The 22,401-nt window shown below is 27.0% G+C and overlaps 2 protein-coding genes across 3 annotated transcripts in view; one reads left to right on the top strand and one right to left on the bottom strand.

The window, feature by feature from the left end:
* Nucleotides 1–8,748: 8,748 nt before the first annotated feature.
* On the bottom strand, nucleotides 8,749–20,297 carry LOC129989155 (myogenesis-regulating glycosidase-like). Its single transcript, XM_056097505.1, has 3 exons — nucleotides 19,922–20,297; nucleotides 14,300–14,589; nucleotides 8,749–11,661 (listed from the first exon to the last, which is right to left on the bottom strand). The coding sequence occupies exons 1-3, from the start codon at nucleotides 20,052–20,054 to the stop codon at nucleotides 9,634–9,636; spliced, it is 2,451 nt and encodes an 816-aa protein (XP_055953480.1). The 5' UTR covers nucleotides 20,055–20,297; the 3' UTR covers nucleotides 8,749–9,633.
* Nucleotides 20,298–20,517: 220 nt separating this feature from the next.
* LOC129988883 (dipeptidyl peptidase 3-like) overlaps nucleotides 20,518–22,401 on the top strand; it is a 28,115-nt gene continuing 26,231 nt past the window's right edge. Inside the window, exon 1 of one of the 2 annotated variants that reach the window (XM_056097162.1) lies at nucleotides 20,518–20,667. The gene's annotated coding sequence lies outside the window, so the exon portion shown is untranslated. The remainder of the gene's footprint in view (nucleotides 20,668–22,401) is intronic. The other variant, XM_056097163.1, reaches the window with a different exon arrangement.

Genomic DNA, 22,401 nt, shown 5'->3' with positions numbered 1-22,401 from the left:
CATATTCTGCATATTTCTTTTCACCTTTTAACTTTTGTGAAGTACGGATACAACGTTGTTCAGCTGTGGATCTATTGTCTTGTAGAATTTCTTTTGCTTCTATCCAAGGTAGCTTAACTATGTATCTGCCATTTTCATCTCTATCCACTGCTTTCATAAAATGATCCATTGCGTTTCTTTTCATTTCTTCTTTAGATTTAGTTTCAACTGGATCCATAATACCTAAAGTTTCTAATTTCCAAAGATCAGAGATAGAGCTATTTTGTATTAGCATTGAAGTCACCAGTTCAGCGGAAGTATTTTCCTCTTTTCCTCCAAAAACTTTACCCATGATCAGCCAGCCTAATTTTGTTTCATATGCTACTAATCCACATTTCAGAGCATATATATTTCCTGAGAATAACTGTCCGCAAAAGTCAGCCCCTATCAGCAATTCAATGTCAGGACAATCATTGCCTTGATCAGAGAGTATTATATTCTTTTTCTTCAACTCCTTTTGCCAATTTCCTTTTTGGATCCGAGGTATTTTTCCGCATATATTTGGTTGATCGAGGACTTGCATATCGTAAGTGAATCCCGTATTCAAATTCTGAAGGGTTATTTCATATAGTCCATGATCTTGTTTTTCTAACGTAGATCCACCAAATACCGAATGTATGATATTTTTAACTTCAATGGGCCTCAGATTCATTTCTTTAATTGTTTTCTCTAATAAGTATGATCGCTGCGAACCACTGTCAATAAGAGCTCGTACTCTGCGTGTTTTTCCTTCTGCTTTAATATTAACTTGCAATGTTTGAAGGAGAACTTCAGCAGCACACTGATTGGATAAATTGACATTTAGATTCTCTTCCACCTCAGGTGTTTTGACTTTTGGTTTGTTTGTTGGCAGATCTGGACACATCAAAGTCCAATGCCTCTTATTACAAAGCAGGCACTGTACATTTGACTTGCAAATTCTTGACCTATGGCCAGGCTTTAAACAAGTGAAGCAGCATTTTTTATTTTTCAAAATCTTTTGTTTCTTTTCAAAATCAAATTTTTTGGCATTGTAACATTCTTTGCTTTCGTGAGGGTTTTCACAAAAAACGCAGATGGTATTATGTTTTCTTTTTTCTGTACCTCCTGAAAACAAATCTGTAGCAGTAGCCACAGAATCAGAATTCCTCTACTTACACACCTTAGGTGCAAATCCTGATTTCGCTAAGCGAATTCTTTCCTCACCTTCTATTTCTGTTTTCAGAAAGAGTAATAAGTTTTTCAGTTTTTCTGAATAAGCATTGCTTTCCGGGTCATGATTTGCTATTATAATTGGATTACGCAGCCATACCCTGAATATATCTTCAGGTATGCAGGATTCCACCAGGGGGAAAAGCATTGCTGAATACTTGTCTGATGTTAAACCAATTGATTCTAGAGCTCTTAAGTAAGTTTCTAATTTATCATAAATTTGCGACGTGCTTAATTTCCTTTTAGCTTCTGAAGCATTTATTATAACTAATTTTAGTAGCTCACGAACGTAGTATTCAATAAGCAACTCATCCTTTCCGAAACGCGATTTTAAACTTTCTATTGCCTTGCAATAATTCGCATTTGTTGGAGGATAACTGTCTATAATTTCCCGAGCTCTAGTTCCTTCACTTACACATTGGATCAAATATTGAAATTTGTCTTCATTTTCTAATTTATCATCATCATGAATACGCTTAAATTGACTCCAGAAAGCCAGCCAATTCTTAATTTCACCGTTAAATTTAACGAGTTCTATTTTAGGTAACTTAAGTTTTCGTTTAATTCTAGGAGAAACAGAACCAACGCTTTCCTTTTCAGCGTAAGAGAGTTTAGTCAAATATATGTCCACATTTACTTTCGCATCAATCATTTTTGTGCTGTATTCTTCGATTTTCATATACTCATCTTCATACTTTTCGGTATCCGAATTTTCCAGAAGAAAACTACATATTTCATTATCTAATTTGGCCAAATCCGAATAAATTCGTTCCAAATTGCCGAAAAGTGATTTAATTTCTTTTTCCTTAGGTTCATCGACCTTTAATCTTTCAATTAAAACATTATACGTTTTCGTAAAGTTAGATCTAATAGGTGATCGCTTCTTAACGGACATCTCCATTTTCATTTCACTACTTAATTCTTATTGCAAATAAAAACAGACGTACCGTATTTTTAGCAATCACGTCCGGGTTCACCACAATGATGAGACTCTACCTGAATTTCATTTCATTCAGTCGTTTCTCCGCTAATAAGATTCAAAGATGTGGGATCGTAATGTGAAATAATCCACTCGTTATTAATCTGACTCCATTTTATTATCTATCTAAATTACAATTCTATTTACATGCTATATTTATATTTAGTTGCCATATACAAAAACATACATTGGTTTCGCGCGCAGTTAATTCTGATTTTAGAGTTGTAAAAGCAAGTTATAGCTCTAGTATGATTAAAGTTAAAATTAGTTTTTAGCCAAAGGCGCTCGTAACAACTTCCTCTCCAGCTTCAGAGGTCTGTCTTTTATAGCTCCGGGAGGCGGGACTAGAAACTTCAGACCAATCAGGGCGTACCTGGGTGTATCTCTGTTATTACTGGATGGATCATGAAACTTCTCGAACTTTCTGGTGTTATCTATTTAGTCGCCAAACTTGCCAAATTCCTCGCCAACTCGCCAAACGGTCGCCAAGCTCAGCACGCCGTGCCGGATAGCAAAATTACAGATTTGTAACAATATAGTTAGAGTTAAATAATTCTTTTCCCAAATAATCAATAAACATTATTCTATTATAATTGCATTTTCAAGGATAAACTTAATTTCAATTTCTGAATAAATCCTATTGATTCAAAAGTTTTCTGAAGTTCGATTAGAATATGTTAAAACTCAAAAGGAAATCCAAAAAGATATTTACATTGCCTTGCAAAACATACTATTATATTTTACTATTTACCAAATCCAGTTAAATTTATGCTATGAATTATTTCAATTTTGTTTTCAGCAACATTGATAACACAAAATTTTAACCTATAATTAAAATAATTAAAAATGAACAATTTCTTAAAAAGCCCAAAAAAATGAAATTAATCATCTTTCGAAAATTTGTTCTCATATCCGTTCTTCTAAATTTTAACTCTCCCCTCCCCATCTGCAATACAACTTTCAAGTCAAACAAAATTTGTAACACATTTTTTAAAAATAATTTAAATAAAAGCAGAGAATTAAACATCACAGAATTTAAAAATTACTAGATAGAGATTACATTAAAAGATTATAAATAAAGAAAAAAAATAATCAGCAATAAGACATTAGGCTAGAATAATCTTGAAACTAAGCAAAAATTCAAACTTTTGTATTCTTGCAAACATAGTAATGGCATAAGGAAATTTGTGAACCATTTAAGAGGATAAATTTTAAAGTTAAATTAAAATTTTATTTCAAATTTTGATTATAATGTCATTACATTTAAATAAAAAAAATAATCATTTTTCTAAAAATAAGGACAGTATTAGCATTGAAAAAAAGAGTCAAAAATAGATATGTAATCACTTTATCAAAATTGTTAAAATAAATGCTTTATTTCAAAAAGTTACATAATACTTTTATTGTCTTTACACTCTAAAGACATCAATAAAAATAAACTTAATGCGTTCTGAGAAAACAGGTTAGAATAAAATTTCTTTAATTACAAAAAGTATCAACATCAAAGTTGTTCAGAAGTCATAAAATCTTATGCTTACCCTTAAAAAAAATGTAGTATTAGGGTGCAACCTCAGGACGAATACATTAAAGACTAGCATGTTAGATAAATTACTCATAAATTTAAGCTAGGTATTTACATCCATTATCCAGCACAAATAAAATATGATAAGCATGAATGAAAAGGCACAGACATAAATATAAAAGCAAGACACCAGATTTTCACTTCCAAAAAAATTGATGAATTTGCCTAATAAAATAGTCTCTGTATACAAAATGTGAGGCACAATATTTTATACACATAACAAAGATAAAAACTTAATTACATAACAATAAATGCGTGGTACGGATGAAGGTAAAAAATGTGGTTAAGTAAAGTGACCAAATTTTTAGAATTTCATAGTTGGATAGAGAAATTTATGAGGAAGAGTTGAAGCCACTACAAACAATAAAAGTAATCGTTCCTGGTCTCACTTAATTCAGCCAAGACATCTATCACTTGGTCACTAACTGAGCAATAATTTGAGCCTAAATATAACAAAATTTAAAAATATTCCAAAGAATTTAAAAAGTGAAATGTCATTATTCCTGAAAATAGAATGAATAGATTCTACAAGTGGCACCATTTGAGAACCAATTCTACAAAAGCCATTTTTTCTTCATAATAATTTTTAATTTTAATTAGATAATTTTTTACAATTAATATTGGTATAAATAAAAAATTTGAGACACACAAATATTAAAAAAAAAAATCTAAAATAATAGCAATACTTCATAGACTCATTTTTTTTTTTCAATACGCAATCTAAAAATTAGTATATACAAGTTTTCCATTTTTCGAAACAGAAAAAATTTCAAACTATCAATAAATATTAACAGACTAGAAAGCTGAAAATTCAAATATTGCAATAAAAATATTACTTCTATTATATAAAAAAAAGAAACAAAATAGGATACAGAAACAATAAAATCTAAAATATCAATATATATATCCACTAACCATTTTCAAAATTTTAACAAATGATAATAACTACATATAATTTTATGTATAAAATAGAACCAAAATTCTTGCACATCCCACAGATAAAAAAAGAAATTTCCATTAATACTGATGTTCAAAACATTACAATGAAAAAATTTAGAGACAAAATGTGAATTACTAAAAAATTATTTAAATTGATTTATTCATAAAAACGTTTATTTAACAGGGTAAAACATCTTATATATATTTTAGTGTCATAATGTGTAGCATTTATATTTAAAAAATACTAAGATACAAACAATACAAGAATAAAATCCTAGTCTTTTCATGTTTTAGTCTTTAAAAGTATTTTTAAGCTCTGTGCATCAGGCAACATAGAAATCATGTCAAGTATTCCTCACAGTTTTGAGAATTACATTATTATAAATTGATTTATATCAATGATAACATTCAATAATAGAAGTAAATTATATTTTACTATTAGAGCACTGTATATAAAAAACAAGTCTCCTCACAGTAAAAATATAAAGACATATTTGAATCAAAATAACTTGAATCTAATATGTCATCACAACATGAATCTAATTAATCCTCAAACAAGTCTCTTTATAGTAAAAATATAAAGACATATTTGAATCATGACAATATGAATCTAATATTTCATCACAACGTTAATCTAAATAGCAGCTGAAAACAGTTGAACGATAAAGAGTTCGATAATAAAAATAATGATTTTATACATCACTGAAAATTTAATTATGTTCTAACATTTACAGTACCATTATACATGTTAGCAAAAATATAAAATTTACAATAGTCATATTTCATGTCATAAAATATTTCTACAATTTACAAGTATGATATATAATTGCTTTGAAGATATAAATAAATATTTGTCAATGTTGATTCAAATATAAAATATGTTAACAAGAATAAATATGTTCCTATATAATAGAAATTGAGTCTTTAAAAATATGAGAATCACATTAGAAGAAATAAACATTTGAAACTTGCTCTGTCTACTGAGTTCATATATAAACTTTCTTTTGCTTGCCTAACTTTAGATAATGTATTTCATAAATAGTCAAACCTAGATTCACAAATGCCTTAAATCCCAAGCAATTTTAATTTTCTAAAAAGAAAGTCTTATATGACTAATTGCATCTTTTAAATTACAAAAAAGTTATTTGTTGAAAATCAAAATAATCAACATAAAAGTAAGAAAATAACTTACAACCAAGATAAAAGGAATGTTTGAATGTACACAATTTCAGCTATTTTTAAATTCTTGATGAAAATTAAAGCTGATTTTATAAATTCCTTATAATGAATATATCATATAAAATAATGATCTAAGTCTTTTCTTAAATTAAGAATAAATTTAGTGTTAGTTTTTAGACCACTATAAACAAATGAACAAAAGAGACTACACCAAAAATTGCATGCATTTTAAAACCGATTCCACTTCTTTAAGCCCATGAAAAACAAAACAAAAAAAATCCCATAAAAAAATATCATCCTAATAAAGTATATACAATTTTATACCAGCGCTATGTGTAATTTGAATCCAAGGTATGGAACAACTTTTTAATGAACAAAGACTCAGTTAAATTGAAGCAAAGTATGAGACAAGAAAAAGATTGGGAGAAATTAGTTCCTTTTAGAACAATATTTAATTCCTTCAAAATCTATCATTAAAGAAAAGCATTTTAAAAAGTAGAAGTAAAAATAAAAAAAATGTCAATGGAAGATTTAATGATAAGATCAGTTTAGTCATATTTCTTATGGTGAATTTAAAGGCAACCACTGATATTGTAATTAGCTAATGCAAACTTAAAAGAAATGTTCTAAAAAATTAAATAAGCAATCTTCTGGAATCAAACCGATTTCACATCATTTTTTTCAGCAGTGGTCTTATAAATTATGGCAAGGCATTTTTCCCCCCTTTAAATTGGAAGAAGGTCATGGGTTTTATTTTAACTCAGCTCTAAATCAAAATTATTCAAAAACTGAAAAAATTATCATCACTTTAACAAGTAATTGTTCAATTTGATCAGATTAGGTGTTGAAGATTTTTCCTTCAAGCAAATTACAAATATTAGTTACTTTCCCAAGATGGTCTTCAAGAAATGCAATTTAATAAGCAACTTCAACAAATTATGCACCAAATATAGGAATCAAGTCAGATTTCTACCTTAGATAATACTTAAGTGCTTTGGGTCATTTTAAGCCACAAAAATTATCAAACTTTTTATTCATCACATGGCCTTGGCTAATTATACTAAATTCAAGTAAACAACAACAGAAATTTTGATAGAAAAACAATTTTAATTTTAAAATTCCTTTCAGAATTAAAAGAACTTCATGAGTCAAGGTTTAAATAACCTTTTTAGTACTGATACAAGAATAAACTTTATATACACAACAGTAATAAAAATCAATAATTTATTATCACAGTTAACTCTTTCAACTTCCATTTGAGCTTTCCATTTAAAAATGTTTTTGAGCACTTTTCATTTTTAATAAAAAGGCTGTAAATATCAAATTTTATAGAAAATGGAAGGAATGTCTGTTTGAAACATTGATATTTCTAAAAATAATATAATAATTTCTAAAACTTTTATCTAACTAGGTCAATTTTATTGTGAAACTTGTTCATCTGAGTACTAATCAAAGATTATATAATTATAAAATGTAAAAAAAACAACTATATTTTGATAAACTAAAATTAAATAATGAAAAAATTTCTAATTAAAAGTTATATAAATGCAAAAAAGCAGCCAAAATGATTTTATAATTTTTAAAGTTTTAGCACAATTTTGATAAAATAAATAATAGAGAATACAAAATGATGTGCAAAAAGGGAGATAAAGAGAAGAAGGAATATTTAGAATTAGCAGAAAGCAACAAGACTAAACTCAGTCTTCAATCTCATCCTTACGAGTGATGCAATTTTTTTTTTTTTTTATAATTGCAATTTTTTTTTCCCCCTTTCCTTACCAAATGATCAGGTGTATGGTCTATCTATCGTCATACATGTAATACCAACAACTCATTAAGATTCCTCAAGCCTACCTCTATCCAGTAAACATTTGTGGGAAAACTAATCACCCAAAAAATTGCTTTATTCCACTACCTTTTTTTTTTTTTTTTTTTTCCTTTCCCTGTCCATCACCACCTAAATTGACTGCTTATTTTTTTTTTTTTTTTTCTTTCTTTTTAAATGACTATAAGAAAAAAAAGCTACCTGAAAAGAATTAAAAATTTAATATTTCTATGAAATAAAAAGTAGAAAAACATTTTTTCTTTATTTTTTTTAAATACCATTTGAGGATGTATTAAGAGATTTTGACCACTAATAATTTTAAGATTAAGAATATATCATGTAAAAAATTACACTCTATTTTCTGAACTACATTAAATGTTTTTAGCATAGTCATTTTTTTTTTTTTTGTATAGTTTCTGGTAAAAGCAAAATTCAAAAAGAAATATTAACCTTCATTACTCAAGTTTTAAAAAAATACTGAGAGAGTAGAAATTACAAATAAAGTAATAGTGAATTAAAACTGAAAATAAACAAATACGAACTAAATTAGAAACATGAATAATTTGTTTCAAGTCAGTTCTAAAATAAATAGAATCTGCATCTATCTCATATTCCTTTTTAATTCCTTAAAAAATAAAATAAAAGGCTAATATGAAAAATCTAGGTTGCTTAGTTGTGGATCTTTCAAATATTAACTAGATTATTAATTTCTTGTAAAAAAATTATAAACCACTTTGCTTTTTAAACAATGAATCTAATATTGTATTATAAAGTATTTTCAGAGGAATTACCATAAAATATCACCACAGCTATGTAAAAAATTTTAATCTAACAACATATATAAAAGCATTGCTGATTTCAATACAATACATTAATATCATTGTTTCACAAAAAAAAAAAAAAAAAAAAAAAAACCTCTTTCTTTTGATCACAGTTGTAGATATTTGATTGATAAAAATACAAAGTATGAAATACACTAAATATCACGCTATCAGACAGTAATAATACAAATGTTTTGATTTTTTTCTCTTTATAAAATTATCAACAGGTAAAAAACAAGAATTTTTTTAAAAATGAGATTATAGTTAGTAAATACTTTGTGGGTAAATAGTGGTAAAAACATATATATAATAAAAATATGCAATAAGTAATATTATTTTTAAAAACTAAATAGATAAAAACATACCCTTATTGCAGAACATTATATAATTATACCTTTTACATTGAAATTTAAATCAAAATTCATGCAGTATACATCAAAAGAATATTAAATCATTCCATCAATTACCCATAGTAATTATTCAAACTATATTAGATTTTAAAATGCTAAAGTCAGATCTTGCAAATTATATTGTAACAATTGAAGAATAAGCATTTCATAGCCTTGGGTACAAAGCATTTATAGCTTTCTTAACAGCAGCAATAAATAAAATAGTTAACATTAAAAAAAAAAGGAAACAATGTACTTGATGAAAAAGAAAATCTTCTGTAAAGCCATTTAAAGAGGTTAATAAAGTATATTTTGATTATTAGAAACCAGTTCTAACCAGCAGAAATATGGTAGATATTTTCTGCAATAATACTATAAACATTACACCATTTTCTTGCATTCCTTGCCTTGAATTTTCTCATTCATAACATGTGATTCAGGACAAAATGACACTAAGTGAATTATCACTCTATTTGTTTCCTTTATATTCAAAGGATCAAGTTTTGTTTTCTCACATTTGCTCAAATAATTGTCATTTTCATACCAATAATATCCTTTTAGTTAAAGGCAAATATGTTCTTACTAACTAATCACAGGATATATTCATTTTCTTGGTGACAAATCTTTCAAGACAAATAACATCATGCTAAAAATAAAAACTTTCCAACAAGCAACAATAAGGTAACAAATTAATCTTCGATTTTTATAAAATAAGCCACTTTATCTAAGGGAACTGAAAAATTATAGATCCATTTACCCCCCAGTCTACTAGTACTGAACAATTCATCTCGCCATCGCCCAGGCGGGAGATACACATCTCTAGACCGCTTTCCTTCTTCTAAAACAGGTGCAACAATTAAATCATTGCCAACAGCAAATTGAGAATCAATCACCTGAGCATTTGGATCTTTAGGAGCCAACCACCATAACGGTCTTACAATTGGAGCACCACTTTCATGATATTCATTTATAACCCGTTTTATATATTCATAATTTGATTTTGGCTGTAAAATTCGCTCAGTTCTCACTTTGAACATAAACTTTGCAGCTTTTATGACATCCAAGTCATAATCCCCGGGAGGTACAGATAATTGGACAACGGGCATAAATGCTGCTAACTGCAACCATCGAATATACAGCTCTTTATCTGGCATAGTAGCATTTGGTGATACAAACACATCTCCACCAACTGATCCAGGGTTCACAAGTGGATACCCCAGTAATCCTAGAGTTAAGACAGCTGGTATAATAGATTTTAATCCAGTTGAAGCATCCCATGTTGAAGTACGGGGAGCCAAGCGAACAAATGCAGAAATATGCTGAGACTGAAATCCGACAGAAACACCTAGGTAATTGCTAGTTTGTGAAGCTAATTTGAGGTAAAGTGACAAGAAATTATCTGGATTCACAGTCATTGAATAAAAATAATAATAAGGTGGAAGAAATGTTGACTGACCTCCAACAAAAAGAAAGCCATCTATCCCATGATTGGTCTTCACATCTATTATACGATCGTAGAACCATTGCTCTGATGTATTTCGTGTTACATCTACTATGGCACAAACATCATTTTTCCACCTTGTCAACAGAGGCACTTGACGTTTCTTGTCAGACACAAAATAATGTGCATCTGTTGCATTATTAAAAACAGAAGCTCCAAGACAAACATAGGGATGAACAGCTAGTAAAACTTTGAAGCCTTTATTGTGCAATATACTTAAAATTTCTGGTGGATTTGGAAACAAATGTGGATTAAATGACAGATCCCCTTCAACTTCTTGCCATTTAGTATCAATCAATAAAAAGCCAGCTGGAAATCCATGATCCATAATATGATTTGAATAAGTTTGAAGAGATTCTTGAGTGAGAGAATATTCAAGTTTTGGAGCAGTCGCCCAAATAGGAACTTCCAAGAACTCCATTGAAATATTTGCTCTTCTGAAGTCTTTGTCCCACATACCTTTATGTACTTGCCGCATATCAGAACCAGTACAGATTGTATAATCTAAATGAAGATCAGAATTACTATCATGATATGGAAAGTTTTCAAATTTAGCTTCCAAACATAAGTGATCTCTTCTTGTTTTATTTAAGCTCACATACAGTGGTATATCAGGACCAACCATAATGGCTACACCTTCGGAAGATAACCAGTATCTTTCTAAGATAGCACCATAATCATTTTGCTCTAAATCACCAGTAACAAAGGGCTGGGGCTCTTCAGCAATCCCAGATAATGGCCAAGAGATATTTTTCACTTCTCCCATTCCATACCAATGAGCATTCTTTAAACTGATACAATCTCTCAGAGTAGTAGTAGGAGACAGACTTTCCCAATGAACTTGGTAACAACTCATGACTTCAGTATGACTGTAATTTATATGGAGCCTAGCTCGATACTTCCATTCTTGGCAAATATTTGGCCCTTTAGTAGGATACAATAACTGACAGTCAAAAGACTTTAATTCAGGTGGGATGTGCATTCCAACATCAACTTTCAGAATTTCCTGTCCATCAGCTTTTAAAAGATGGATGATACGTAAGGTTTCATGAAATCTAATTTTGTCTCCAAAAGCTAATTGCATCATTTGTCGTTGGTATAAGTACCATGTGAAAGTTACTAACCCTATTATGCTTCCAAACAGAAATATTAAAATCATCCTAAACCTAAATTCAGGAGTTTTTCCTTTCTGGACAACTGCAGATACTCGAGCAGCCTATAAGAAAGAAAAAGAATTTTTACAACTCCTTTATATATTAAATAATACATATATAGTTAATATATTAAATAATACAATCTGTAACAACAGATTATGCAATAAAAAGACAAAGAAATTAGCTTCAAAATACTGACATTCAGTTTTATAAGCTTAAAAATTCTAAATTTCCTCATATACATTTACTGGAAAACTTTCCAAGTCAATGAAAAATCATATTTTTATTTTTCTTGATTTGTAGGATTTAAAAATGTTATTTCAAAAAGTTAAATAACAAAAGGTAGAAATCAATGTAAATAATTATGCAAATATATTTATAATAAATGAATAAAAATGAAAAATATCCTTTAATATTTTAGGCTTGAATTTAGTATTCAATAAAATCTAAAATATTATTGGAAAAATATCACCAAAAGCTATCCTCATACCTGATTTCTTATCCAAGTTGACATATTTGTTATAGTAAAATATATATATTATACAATGTCAAAATAATACTCTACTATCTTCTTTGCTTAATAAAATATGACTGCTTTAAAAAAAAAATGGAAAAATTCTTTTAGGCAAATACAGATGCTTCATAAAGGAAATAGGACAGATTATGCTATATGATGCTTGGATGAATATAACAAGAATAATAAATCCATGGCTGAAACTGATGAATCATAAAAAATTTATTTTCTCAGCACATCATACTGATGAAGTAACTCATGAACCAAAGAAGAACAATGATTTCTACCAGATAGCAATAGAATAAAAATTTATGTAAAAAGGTCATTTATCTATCAAATTCAGGGGGAAGAGTTCAGTTTACAGCCTTTGGAAAATAACACAACTACAGCAATTGTAACAATGTTCAGAATGATTCAGCACTTCTAAATGATTCAGCATCATTTGTAGGTGTAACAATATAACAGCTCTCATGCATGTAAGAATTAATGGGTTATTAATAACTATAGGAACTTCAGAATATAATTATTAGAAAAAATGGTGCAATTTTTTGAAAATGATTTTTTTTGGTGCAATTAAGAAAAAGTTTTCCAAAATTTTAAATCAAACTTTTAATTTGTTAATAAAAAAAGTAATCACAATTTCATACTTTTTCCAAATAACTTTTAGGCATATTATCACAAAAAGAAGTAATTTTCATATGAGTTCAAAATGCAGAAAATTATCTTTTCATAGATACAAATTTTATATCAATAAAATTCCATTGGTCTTAATAAAATTAGTTCCAAATGCAATTTTATAATAACATTTTTCTTTTACATGTCCACATGCATCAAAATAGCAAGACTATGAAAATAAATGCAATTTTTTTTTTTTTTTTTGTATGACTAAACAAAAATAAATATTAATTTTTCAGTTTATTATTTATTCACGTTTTAACATATTTTTTTAAATGGGTTATTTTTAGGCAGCTATTCTATACATATATATAAATTGAATGCAATAGATGATACAATCAAACCTAATGAGGACAAAGCAGATAAATCAAACTTGAGATATTATCAAACTTTAGTATTTCAAACTAAATCATACCTTTCATTTTTGGTAGTCCCAGTTGTAACTAAAATTAGTAACTAACCTTCTCTTTCAAAGTTAGTTTAACTTTACCTTAAAGTAAAGAAATTATTTAAATAACTAGGCAATAAAACTGAAGGTAATGTCAAAATGTTATTGTTACAGAAAATAGCTCAGTGAATCAGTGAACACCATACAAAGGATTTATATTTAGAATTTCTTAAGTACTTACAAGAAATAATATGAAACTATATGTTATGAACGTTATATATTATAATGAAAAAACATTACAAAATAAACAAAATTTGAATAGATTGAAATATGATTCATGACTAGTAAAGTAATGTTTTGGACATTGACCTAATAATAATTGACTAATCAAACACTTTCTTGAAAAATTTTTATGTTTGAGCAATGAACACCATACAAAACAATTTAATAAAGCATGCCTTTGGAGGTTTTATCAATATACTGCAAAGCAGAATTCTATTTCTCCTTTTTTTACCTCATTGTTATAAAAATATAAAACCCTCAAATATATATAGATGTAAATACACTAACAGGCGGTGAACATACAAGGTATGCAACTGAAATTTAAATGATTCATTTAAGTTCTGAAAATATTAAAAAAGGATATTGGAATTAAGAATACATAAGTGTACAAAATTTCAAAACTCTAGCCCATTAGAAAATGAATGAAAATGGCTTACAAAATTCCATCTTTACAAATATACAATAAATTAAGTTAAATAAACATATATAAAATTGAGAAGTGTAAAAATAGTATAATTGCATCTTGCTGCCATCTACAGATACTGCTACAGGAGAGGTAAAAGAAAGAAAAAAAATGGAACAATAAAGAGATTTTGGAATGATTACCGTAGGTATTTTTAACTTCAATATAATAACAAAAGACACAAAAAATTTTCTTAAAAATCTAAAACTATATATACCTATATATACACACACATAGCGAGTGAAAGAGTGTGCTATCTTTTATATGAAGTTGCTAATGAAAATAATATGGACACTTTAACAGTAAATAATTTAATTGAAATATATGCACTATATGTTAAGACTGCATTATTGACAAAATAAAAGCATGAACACTTACTCCAGCTTGAAGATTCTGTCTTAGTTTTGCAGTTGCAGGAGGTTTAGCAGTAACTTCTTGCTTTGTCCAAGTACTTTCGTCAAGATTAAGTCGAAGAGAATTGCGAGACTTTCGTCGTATAGATGAAGGGGTTGTGTGAGGAGTGGTTGGTTGCGATATTTGCTGAGTATTCTCAAGGGAGCCAGAGTTATTTGTATTTAAATTTGTATGAACTTGTTCTGGAGTCTGATTTCCACTTTCAAGAAAAAGTAAGTCATCTGTACTAGCATTTGTTCGGAGTTCCATTGACTCTGCAAAAATTGAAACTTTTTCAATTAAGAAAATAAATACAAATATATAATAATTTTAATAATCTGATTAGAGCTAGAACTATCAAATTTAACTCAGGTATACTTTGGAAGGTAAGAATATGCAACTTGGAATTTTTTTTCGGGGGGGGGGGGGGGGAATAATTAACAAACAAGGGAAATTTTGGTGCTATCTTGCAATAAATTCCAAAAATGATATTGCATAAAACTGAATTTTATGACTTAAGAAATTTTCTTTTTGATTATGTCAATTGAATTTTTTTGTACAATTTTCCCCAGAAATTTAGAAATATTATTTTTATTTATTTATTTCATAACTTTCAATTGTTGACTTAAAAATTTTTTTCATCCTTAAAATTCATAGCTTTCTTTATATACAGTAAAAGTATGAAAATATATAATCTTAAATTAATAGTTTTTAAAAAATATATAATATGGAACATGAAATTTTCTTGAAAAGTAAATAATAATAATAATAATATATGAGAGATCTTTATTTCTACATTATTTCTAATGAATAATAATTAGACAAGTAAGCACATAAAATTGTGTCTGAAAAAGGCTAAAATAATTGCTTTTCCAATTAAGAAACATAAATATAGTAGATCAACAGAAACTTGATTTAAAACAAATTTCTCAGAAAAAGAGAAAATCGAAAGAAAAAAAATTATCTATACAATTTGTTCAGATTCTCTAAAAGATAATTTTAAAAAAAAAGAAAAAATGAAAGTTCATGTGGGCTCATTTCACTCGGATCTATATATTTACAAAATATAATAAGCTTTATAGTATAATGGTGACAACCAACTATGCATTTAGAAACATTTCTTCTACACTGATTCAATAAAATCTACAATTTTTGTGACAGACAAATTTTGCATAATTAATTCATAATATTTTTGAATTATTGGATTCATATACATGAGACAATCTATATGTGAACAAATTTTCTCCAATTTTGATGCAGATTCACAATTTATACCATATACTAAATTTAACCAAACCACATGCTAAATTTCCTTCATTTAATTTCATTTTAAATTCATTGTTTCACATATACACCAACACACAGACTAACTTTCTCTAAATAGATATCATTGAACATTTAAAAAAAATTATTATTATGGTGTTAATATATATCCTATTTCATTTACTAATCTGATCCATTTTCAAGCTACTGTATTCAGGAATAGATAAACAGATTTCTACAAAAAAAATTGTGAGATTTTACAAACTCAAGACAATTTTAAACATAGTTTTATTCAAATTCCAAGATCTGAATATCTTTTACCACTACAATACACTCTTTAGTATTTCAGTAACTGTGATAGTAACATACCACATTTTTCTAAGTATTAATTTTTAAAAAATTATAACAATAACAATTGCACAGAATCAAACACTGTTTTAAAAACTTAATAGTTATCCTTGCACAGGCTCTTAGAATGTCATGAATAAATACTATTTCATAATAATATTTTTAAAAAAATTAAGCATATTACACTTAAAGTAATTTCCATGTTTTTTTAATGAATTTATTTTACAACATATTTTAATATTTTGAATTATCATAGTGCTCTTCCTCAAGTGCCATATTACTCTTAAAGTATATATTACACCATTCAGCAGTGATGCACTTACTCTAGGCTTTCTACATACTGTCAATTTAAACTGTCAAAAACTGTAGCCAATGTAAAATAACAAAGTTACATGCTCACAAACTGTAGACGTTGAAAGTGAAATTTTTCTTTACTGCTCAGTTCTTTCAGAGCAAGTGATACAGTTTTCATTCACAATCACAGACATATAATAACAAAAATTCGACAAAAAAAACTTCTAATTTATTTTAAAGAAAAAGAAATTAAAATATTCAACAAAATATAAATAAAAAAAATATTGTTTTATTAATAAAGAATTTTTAATTTCTATTTACCTTACCATAAAAAATTCATTTTATTTATGTAATTGATATTATGGATGTTATTAATCTTATTTTTGGGCTGAAACGCCATGACAATTTTGATTAATATGGTTTTTCCTTTTATAAAAAAGGCCATCAAATTTGGTGCCTCTTCTGATTACAGATCCAAAGTAAACCTCTTACCCATTTTACATTTCTCTTATCCCGACTCATATGCACTTGGTATTTTCTTGAAAATAGTACGCTCTACACAGCATAGTTTAGAAGTATACTAAATTCATTACATCTATCTACCAATCAAAAAGCAATAAATATATAAAATTGATGCAGAATATGTTTAATAGAGGTTCTAACTACTACTTCACTTCTGTACTATGAAGTAGAATCCCTAACTTGGTAGAATGGAGTTAAAAATTATTAAATCAAAAGAAAAACAATATTTGCAACAAAAAAAAATTTAGGACTTTGATCTTTTCTTCTCCAATTTCTTATTTAAAATAAAAATATTGAAGGAAAAAAAAAAAGAAAGAAATTTAGCATTGTGTAAACAATAATAATAGATTCCAAGCAGAAACAAAAACTATTTTACAAGTTTTTATAAGTGGGCTTTAATTTCTACCAAACTCTTCTTTCCCCTACATTTAAAATTGCTTGGAGAAATAAAATACATTAGCAAAATGCTTAAATGAGAATTTAATGTCCCACAAGGTAATGTTTCCTGGCCTTATAATTTTATTGATTTTTGAAGTTTTTCAGATTTTAAAATATAATGTCAAAAGGACAAAATAGAATATTTTTTAAACTATTAGCTTTTTTCATACAACAAAGATATTACAAGCATCAAAATGTGATATTAGTGAGAATGAACAATAAATCTAAGTTTGATTTGCTTTTTCAGGTGACAAAATTTGCTGCTGTTTAATTTCACACAACAAGCAACCAAAAAAAGTGAAAAGCGACTGAATCAACTTAAGTATCAAACAAAGTAATGTTTTAAACCAAATTTAAATTTTTATAAAATAAATTTTAAAATAAATCTGAAAAATGTTCAGAAATTAATACTTAATCCAATGTATTTTTTAAAATTTCAACATGAGGTGATATTGGAAAGACAGAATAATTTTTTCAAATCTGAAAAAAAAGATGTATAAAAAAGGGAAGATGTTCCTGGCTAATCTAAGATATTTGATCTTATGTCTTCATTACAATAGCAACACATTAAAATTTCCATAATATAACACTACTCTCACACAGGAGTTTTCACTAATTACCGATTACTGTTGAAAACAATGAATTTTATATTAATGGGAAATTATTAATAATAAAAACACATTTATGCATAACTCACATTAATGACACCATAACTTATCTAAATAATTTAGTCTAGATTTAATTCAGATAATAAACAAAAAAACAACCCTTATTTCTTAGAGAAGGAAACAAAAAGTATTTATTAAATATTAATTTTTATAATTTTAAAAATAATATTGCTTACATTTTCTTTACTTATACATGGTATTAAAATATTACTGATTGGAGCAATATTTAATACAGTGTATAAATAATTAAAAAAGTCTGTTGTTTTAAAGTCTTTACATACGATGGATCAGAAATATTTTATCTGACATTTGTTTCTCCCCAAAGCAAACCAAATAATTACAGTTCAAGAATACTAATTCAGGATACTAAATTCCCATTATTCAGTATAATAACATTACCATACTTAATTGACAACAAAAGTGAAAGCAGTTAAATTTTTAAAAATTAAGTGTAATTTTAAAAATAAAATTTAGTTAACTTCTAAAAAATTTTTAACATGAAATACTTCTATTTAAAAAAACAAAAATTCAAAGCTAAAGCTTCAAAAAAATATTTAAAAATCTTTCCATCTCTACTCATTTTCTAACATCCTAAACAAGAGGATTAAAATTATTGATGAGAATCTAAAAGATTGTTAACAAAATATATAATTCATCCACTTTTTAATCTCAAATATTACAAAAAAAATTAAATTCTAAATAAAAACTAAGTAAAGTAAATAATCATTTAAAGAGACTCAATATAATTGAATAATGCATATTTATAAGTTGAATAATTTATAAATTGAAAATTTAACAGTTAAATTAATATTTGCAATGCAAGGATCTTTATTAAAACCATTTTCCGAATCCATATTCATCCAATATGCAAAATTATGGTGAAATAGGGGGGAAAAAACCCTAAAATCAGTGGAAATGAAAACCAAATATTTGTTTTATATTCCAATATTTTATCAAAAATAATACGCCTTTGTGAACTAGTTATTTGAAAAACTACTCATACAAATTTCAAACTCTGAGCTTTAAATCATAGTCTGGGAAGCATTTCATCAAATCTACATTTAATATTGAAAACTGTAGATGCATATATTAAGAAACAGTACATAGCAATGTCAAAACAAATATTCAATTACAAAGAAACAAAATACATTTGTTTTAAATGGAACCTTTTAAATATAACTAAATCAAAACTATGTATACCGTTTAAAATCAAAGGATTAAATTAATGATAAATTATTAGAGAAAAAAAAAAGAAAATCAAAATCTATGCAAAATTAAAGAATAAATGCAAGACTATAATAAACTGTCCAGTGAAAGTTGTAGAATGAAGGACAAATCACAACACTTCCTCCTTCAAAATCATCCCATTGCAATATTAAACAAGTTATGTTTGCTCTAGGTTGCAATCATAAACAAGTTATGGTTGCTTTAGGCAAAAAACAAATATATCATTAAGTCTTTATTCGATATCTTACAATTGAGATTTACATTGGGTGTAATAAACTTATATATTTTTCAACGATAATTCAATGCATTTAAGATTTCTTTTATACTTAACAAACTTTAAATTGATAAATTTTCATTTATATATGTTTATTCAAATTGATGATTATTACTATAATATAAGAATCTGATCTTACATTGAATTTATCAATTTCTCTCTGAGCAAAATTCAAGGCATATTAGCAATTCGTTTATTTTAAAAATATAAACAATGTAGTTGATAAATCTCTCTCAAGTCTATCAAAAATTTTGATATAAAAATTACACATTAATTTATAATGCATCTTTTATGAAGTTTTTAATGATTCTTGGTATAGAAATACTTAATTGGAAGGAGAAAATCTTTTCTCCGATTTTATACAAAACAGGATATAGTAATGAGAAAGGTATATTATTTTCATAACTAAAACAAAATGTAGTATTTATTTTTGAAAAGTACACAAATATTTCTGAAATATTAAATGAACAATGCACTATTCATATTTTGTTCATGAACAATATAAATACAAACTGCTTTTAACATTAATGTCCTTGATGAGAACCATTAAGAATTCGTCCTTAGAAACTTTACCTCGATTATCAATCCAATTGGGTTTGGTCTGGTCACTTGGAAGTTCTAAACTATTTTTCTCTTTAAAAACTATCGAAGTTGAAGGGACTGCGATCGCATCCAAAGCTCGATTGTTTTCTGAATCGTTAGACATTTTAGATGTAATAAATAGACAAACACACAATCTGAAGTGACAGACGAACTAAGTAAATTCTGAAGGAAAGATTTAAAAGTTTTCTTTTGTAAGCAATGTCTGAATGCCGTGAAAGCATTCAAACACCCGTATTTGTTAAACAGAACGTTCCTTATGCCATGTTTAACAGCCTCATAATTTAGATACTTGGACACAGAGAAGTTACTACTTTTACATGTTTGTCTTGTCTGTCTTTATTTTGGATATGTAATCGCTGTGGCCATTTTGTTGTTTGAAACTAATTATTATATGTAGTCAAATAAAAAATAATAATACAATTCAATTGCGGTAATGCATTGATACGTTTATGCAATAATTTCAGATCATAAGAAATTCATTTAAACAACTTTTTTTATTTTTGTACAATCCAAACAATTGCAATCCAAAGTCTTCTCTTATCTGATTTCATTTGACAAGTCATCTTGACGTTGAATTGAACTGAAGCGGAAAAAGTTACTTTGCAGACAGCCGCGAATCGAACACGAAGCATAAAAGTTGATAAACTTTGCTGGACTTTGAAAATAATTTAAGATTCAAGTTTATATATTTTGGACATCTTTCTTCATTAAAACAGGTAAATAGGTGTTATTTAAGATTCATCTGTTAATTAAGCATTATACTTCTATGCATTTTTCTCTGTGCACCGGCTTTTGGCAAAAGGATAGTTTAACTTGTGCAAATTGATAATTCGGTCGAGGCGTTTCTTGATCAGTTGAATTTCTATGGGAAATAATTTATTTATGCAAAAAATAACTATCGTCTCCAGTTTTTACATTCTCGAAAAACTGAATTATTTCTTCACTTGCATTTTATAGTTACATTTGATATTAATCTATCTTAATTACTAGAAAGAAGAACATTTTGTTGTGATCAAATCATATTGTTTAGTTATGAAATCTGTGAAATAAAATGTCTAGCAAAGTAAACAATATATCTAAAAAAACTTCTATCCACTTTACTTTTCAGTAATTGGGTTATCCTTGATTTTTGATACAACTTATAATACGAAAGAACATACAGAGGGTAATTGAATGGATGTTGAATTTTATGATCATATATTCACTAGCAATTTTTGATTTATTTTATTTGTATTCTTATAATCAGACACGGAACTCATTAAGTAGTCACATTTCCGATATTTATTTTATTTGTGAAAACCTAATCTAATGAAATATCCCTATCTTTCATGATATTATAATGTTTTTGACATCAATTCATATACCATTATTTAAATAAAAATATTAACCAAACCCAAGAATTTTTTAATTATTTCTGACAATTTTAGAATTGCTAAATATTTGTGTAATAGAAATTTCATTTTCATTTATTATATAGACTATTTTAATATGATTAATATCCCTGGTTTGAAATGATCTTTATTATCCTTTCAGTATATCATAAAATACATAATTGTTTACTTTTGTATAGAAGCTGAATCATTTCTTGGATTGGTAATTGTAAACTATTTTAAGTATTTTTCTTGAATTTATTTTATCTTAGATTTATAGAATTGTATTACTCTTGTCTTTATTTCAAATAAAGTAGTTGTATATAATACGATGAAAAAATGATGTAATGTTTTTTTTAAAAAAATATTTCTTTTTAAATAGACATTTTGGAACTTATTTAATTGTTCTAAAGCTGATTATAATCTGAATGGGTACTACAATTAATTTGCCTTTTAGATTTCTAATCTGAGATTATAAATAAGTTTTGTAGTTATTACAAAGAAAAACATTACAATTTTAAGCTTGTAAAATGTTCCTGTTATTTTCCAGTTGTGTAAATGAAACAATCCTTCACGGTTGATTTTACTTCAACATATTTATTTAATGAGAGAAAATTATTATTTTTCTATTTTATTTACTTTTCTTTAAAAATTTTAAAATTTCTTTGCTAATCTTCTTAGATATATAATTTTTAAAATGTGGCGGAAAGAATAGTAAAATAAATTTTAATTTAGTTCATTTATTTTATTTTTTAATTTGAACATCTTGGGTTAATAAAAATACCCACAAAAAAAACTATTCCATCTTACTCTAAGATATTTGGATAAATCTGAATAACTAGAAGACTGCAATAGCATTAGCAGGAACTTATTGAGTTGTAAGGGCCGTCCCCATTCAGGGCTAAGAATGATATGTCATTTGCTTATTAATCTTTTCTATGGCTCTTCTTTATCCATTGATGCCAATTGCAATGTAGAATAAAACAAATTAATTATCTACAGATGCTATCGCTTGCATTTACATGTACCGGGATAGAGCATGATATTTGTACTAATGAATAGTGACTGAATAATTTAAAT

This window comes from Argiope bruennichi, chromosome 10 (genome assembly GCF_947563725.1).
Source record: "Argiope bruennichi chromosome 10, qqArgBrue1.1, whole genome shotgun sequence".
NCBI classification, from domain to species: domain Eukaryota; kingdom Metazoa; phylum Arthropoda; class Arachnida; order Araneae; family Araneidae; genus Argiope; species Argiope bruennichi.
This window is presented reverse-complemented; position numbering and strand designations above follow the sequence as displayed.

Coding starts and splice junctions, on each gene's coding strand:
- LOC129989155 (XM_056097505.1), bottom strand. CDS start 20,054: ATGTCTAACGATTCAGAAAACAATCGAGCTTTGGATGCGATCGCAGTC. Junction 14,590..19,921: donor CAATTGGATTGATAATCGAG/GTAAAGTTTCTA, acceptor CAATTTTTGCAG/AGTCAATGGAACTCCGAACA. Junction 11,662..14,299: donor GACAGAATCTTCAAGCTGGA/GTAAGTGTTCAT, acceptor TCTTTCTTATAG/GCTGCTCGAGTATCTGCAGT.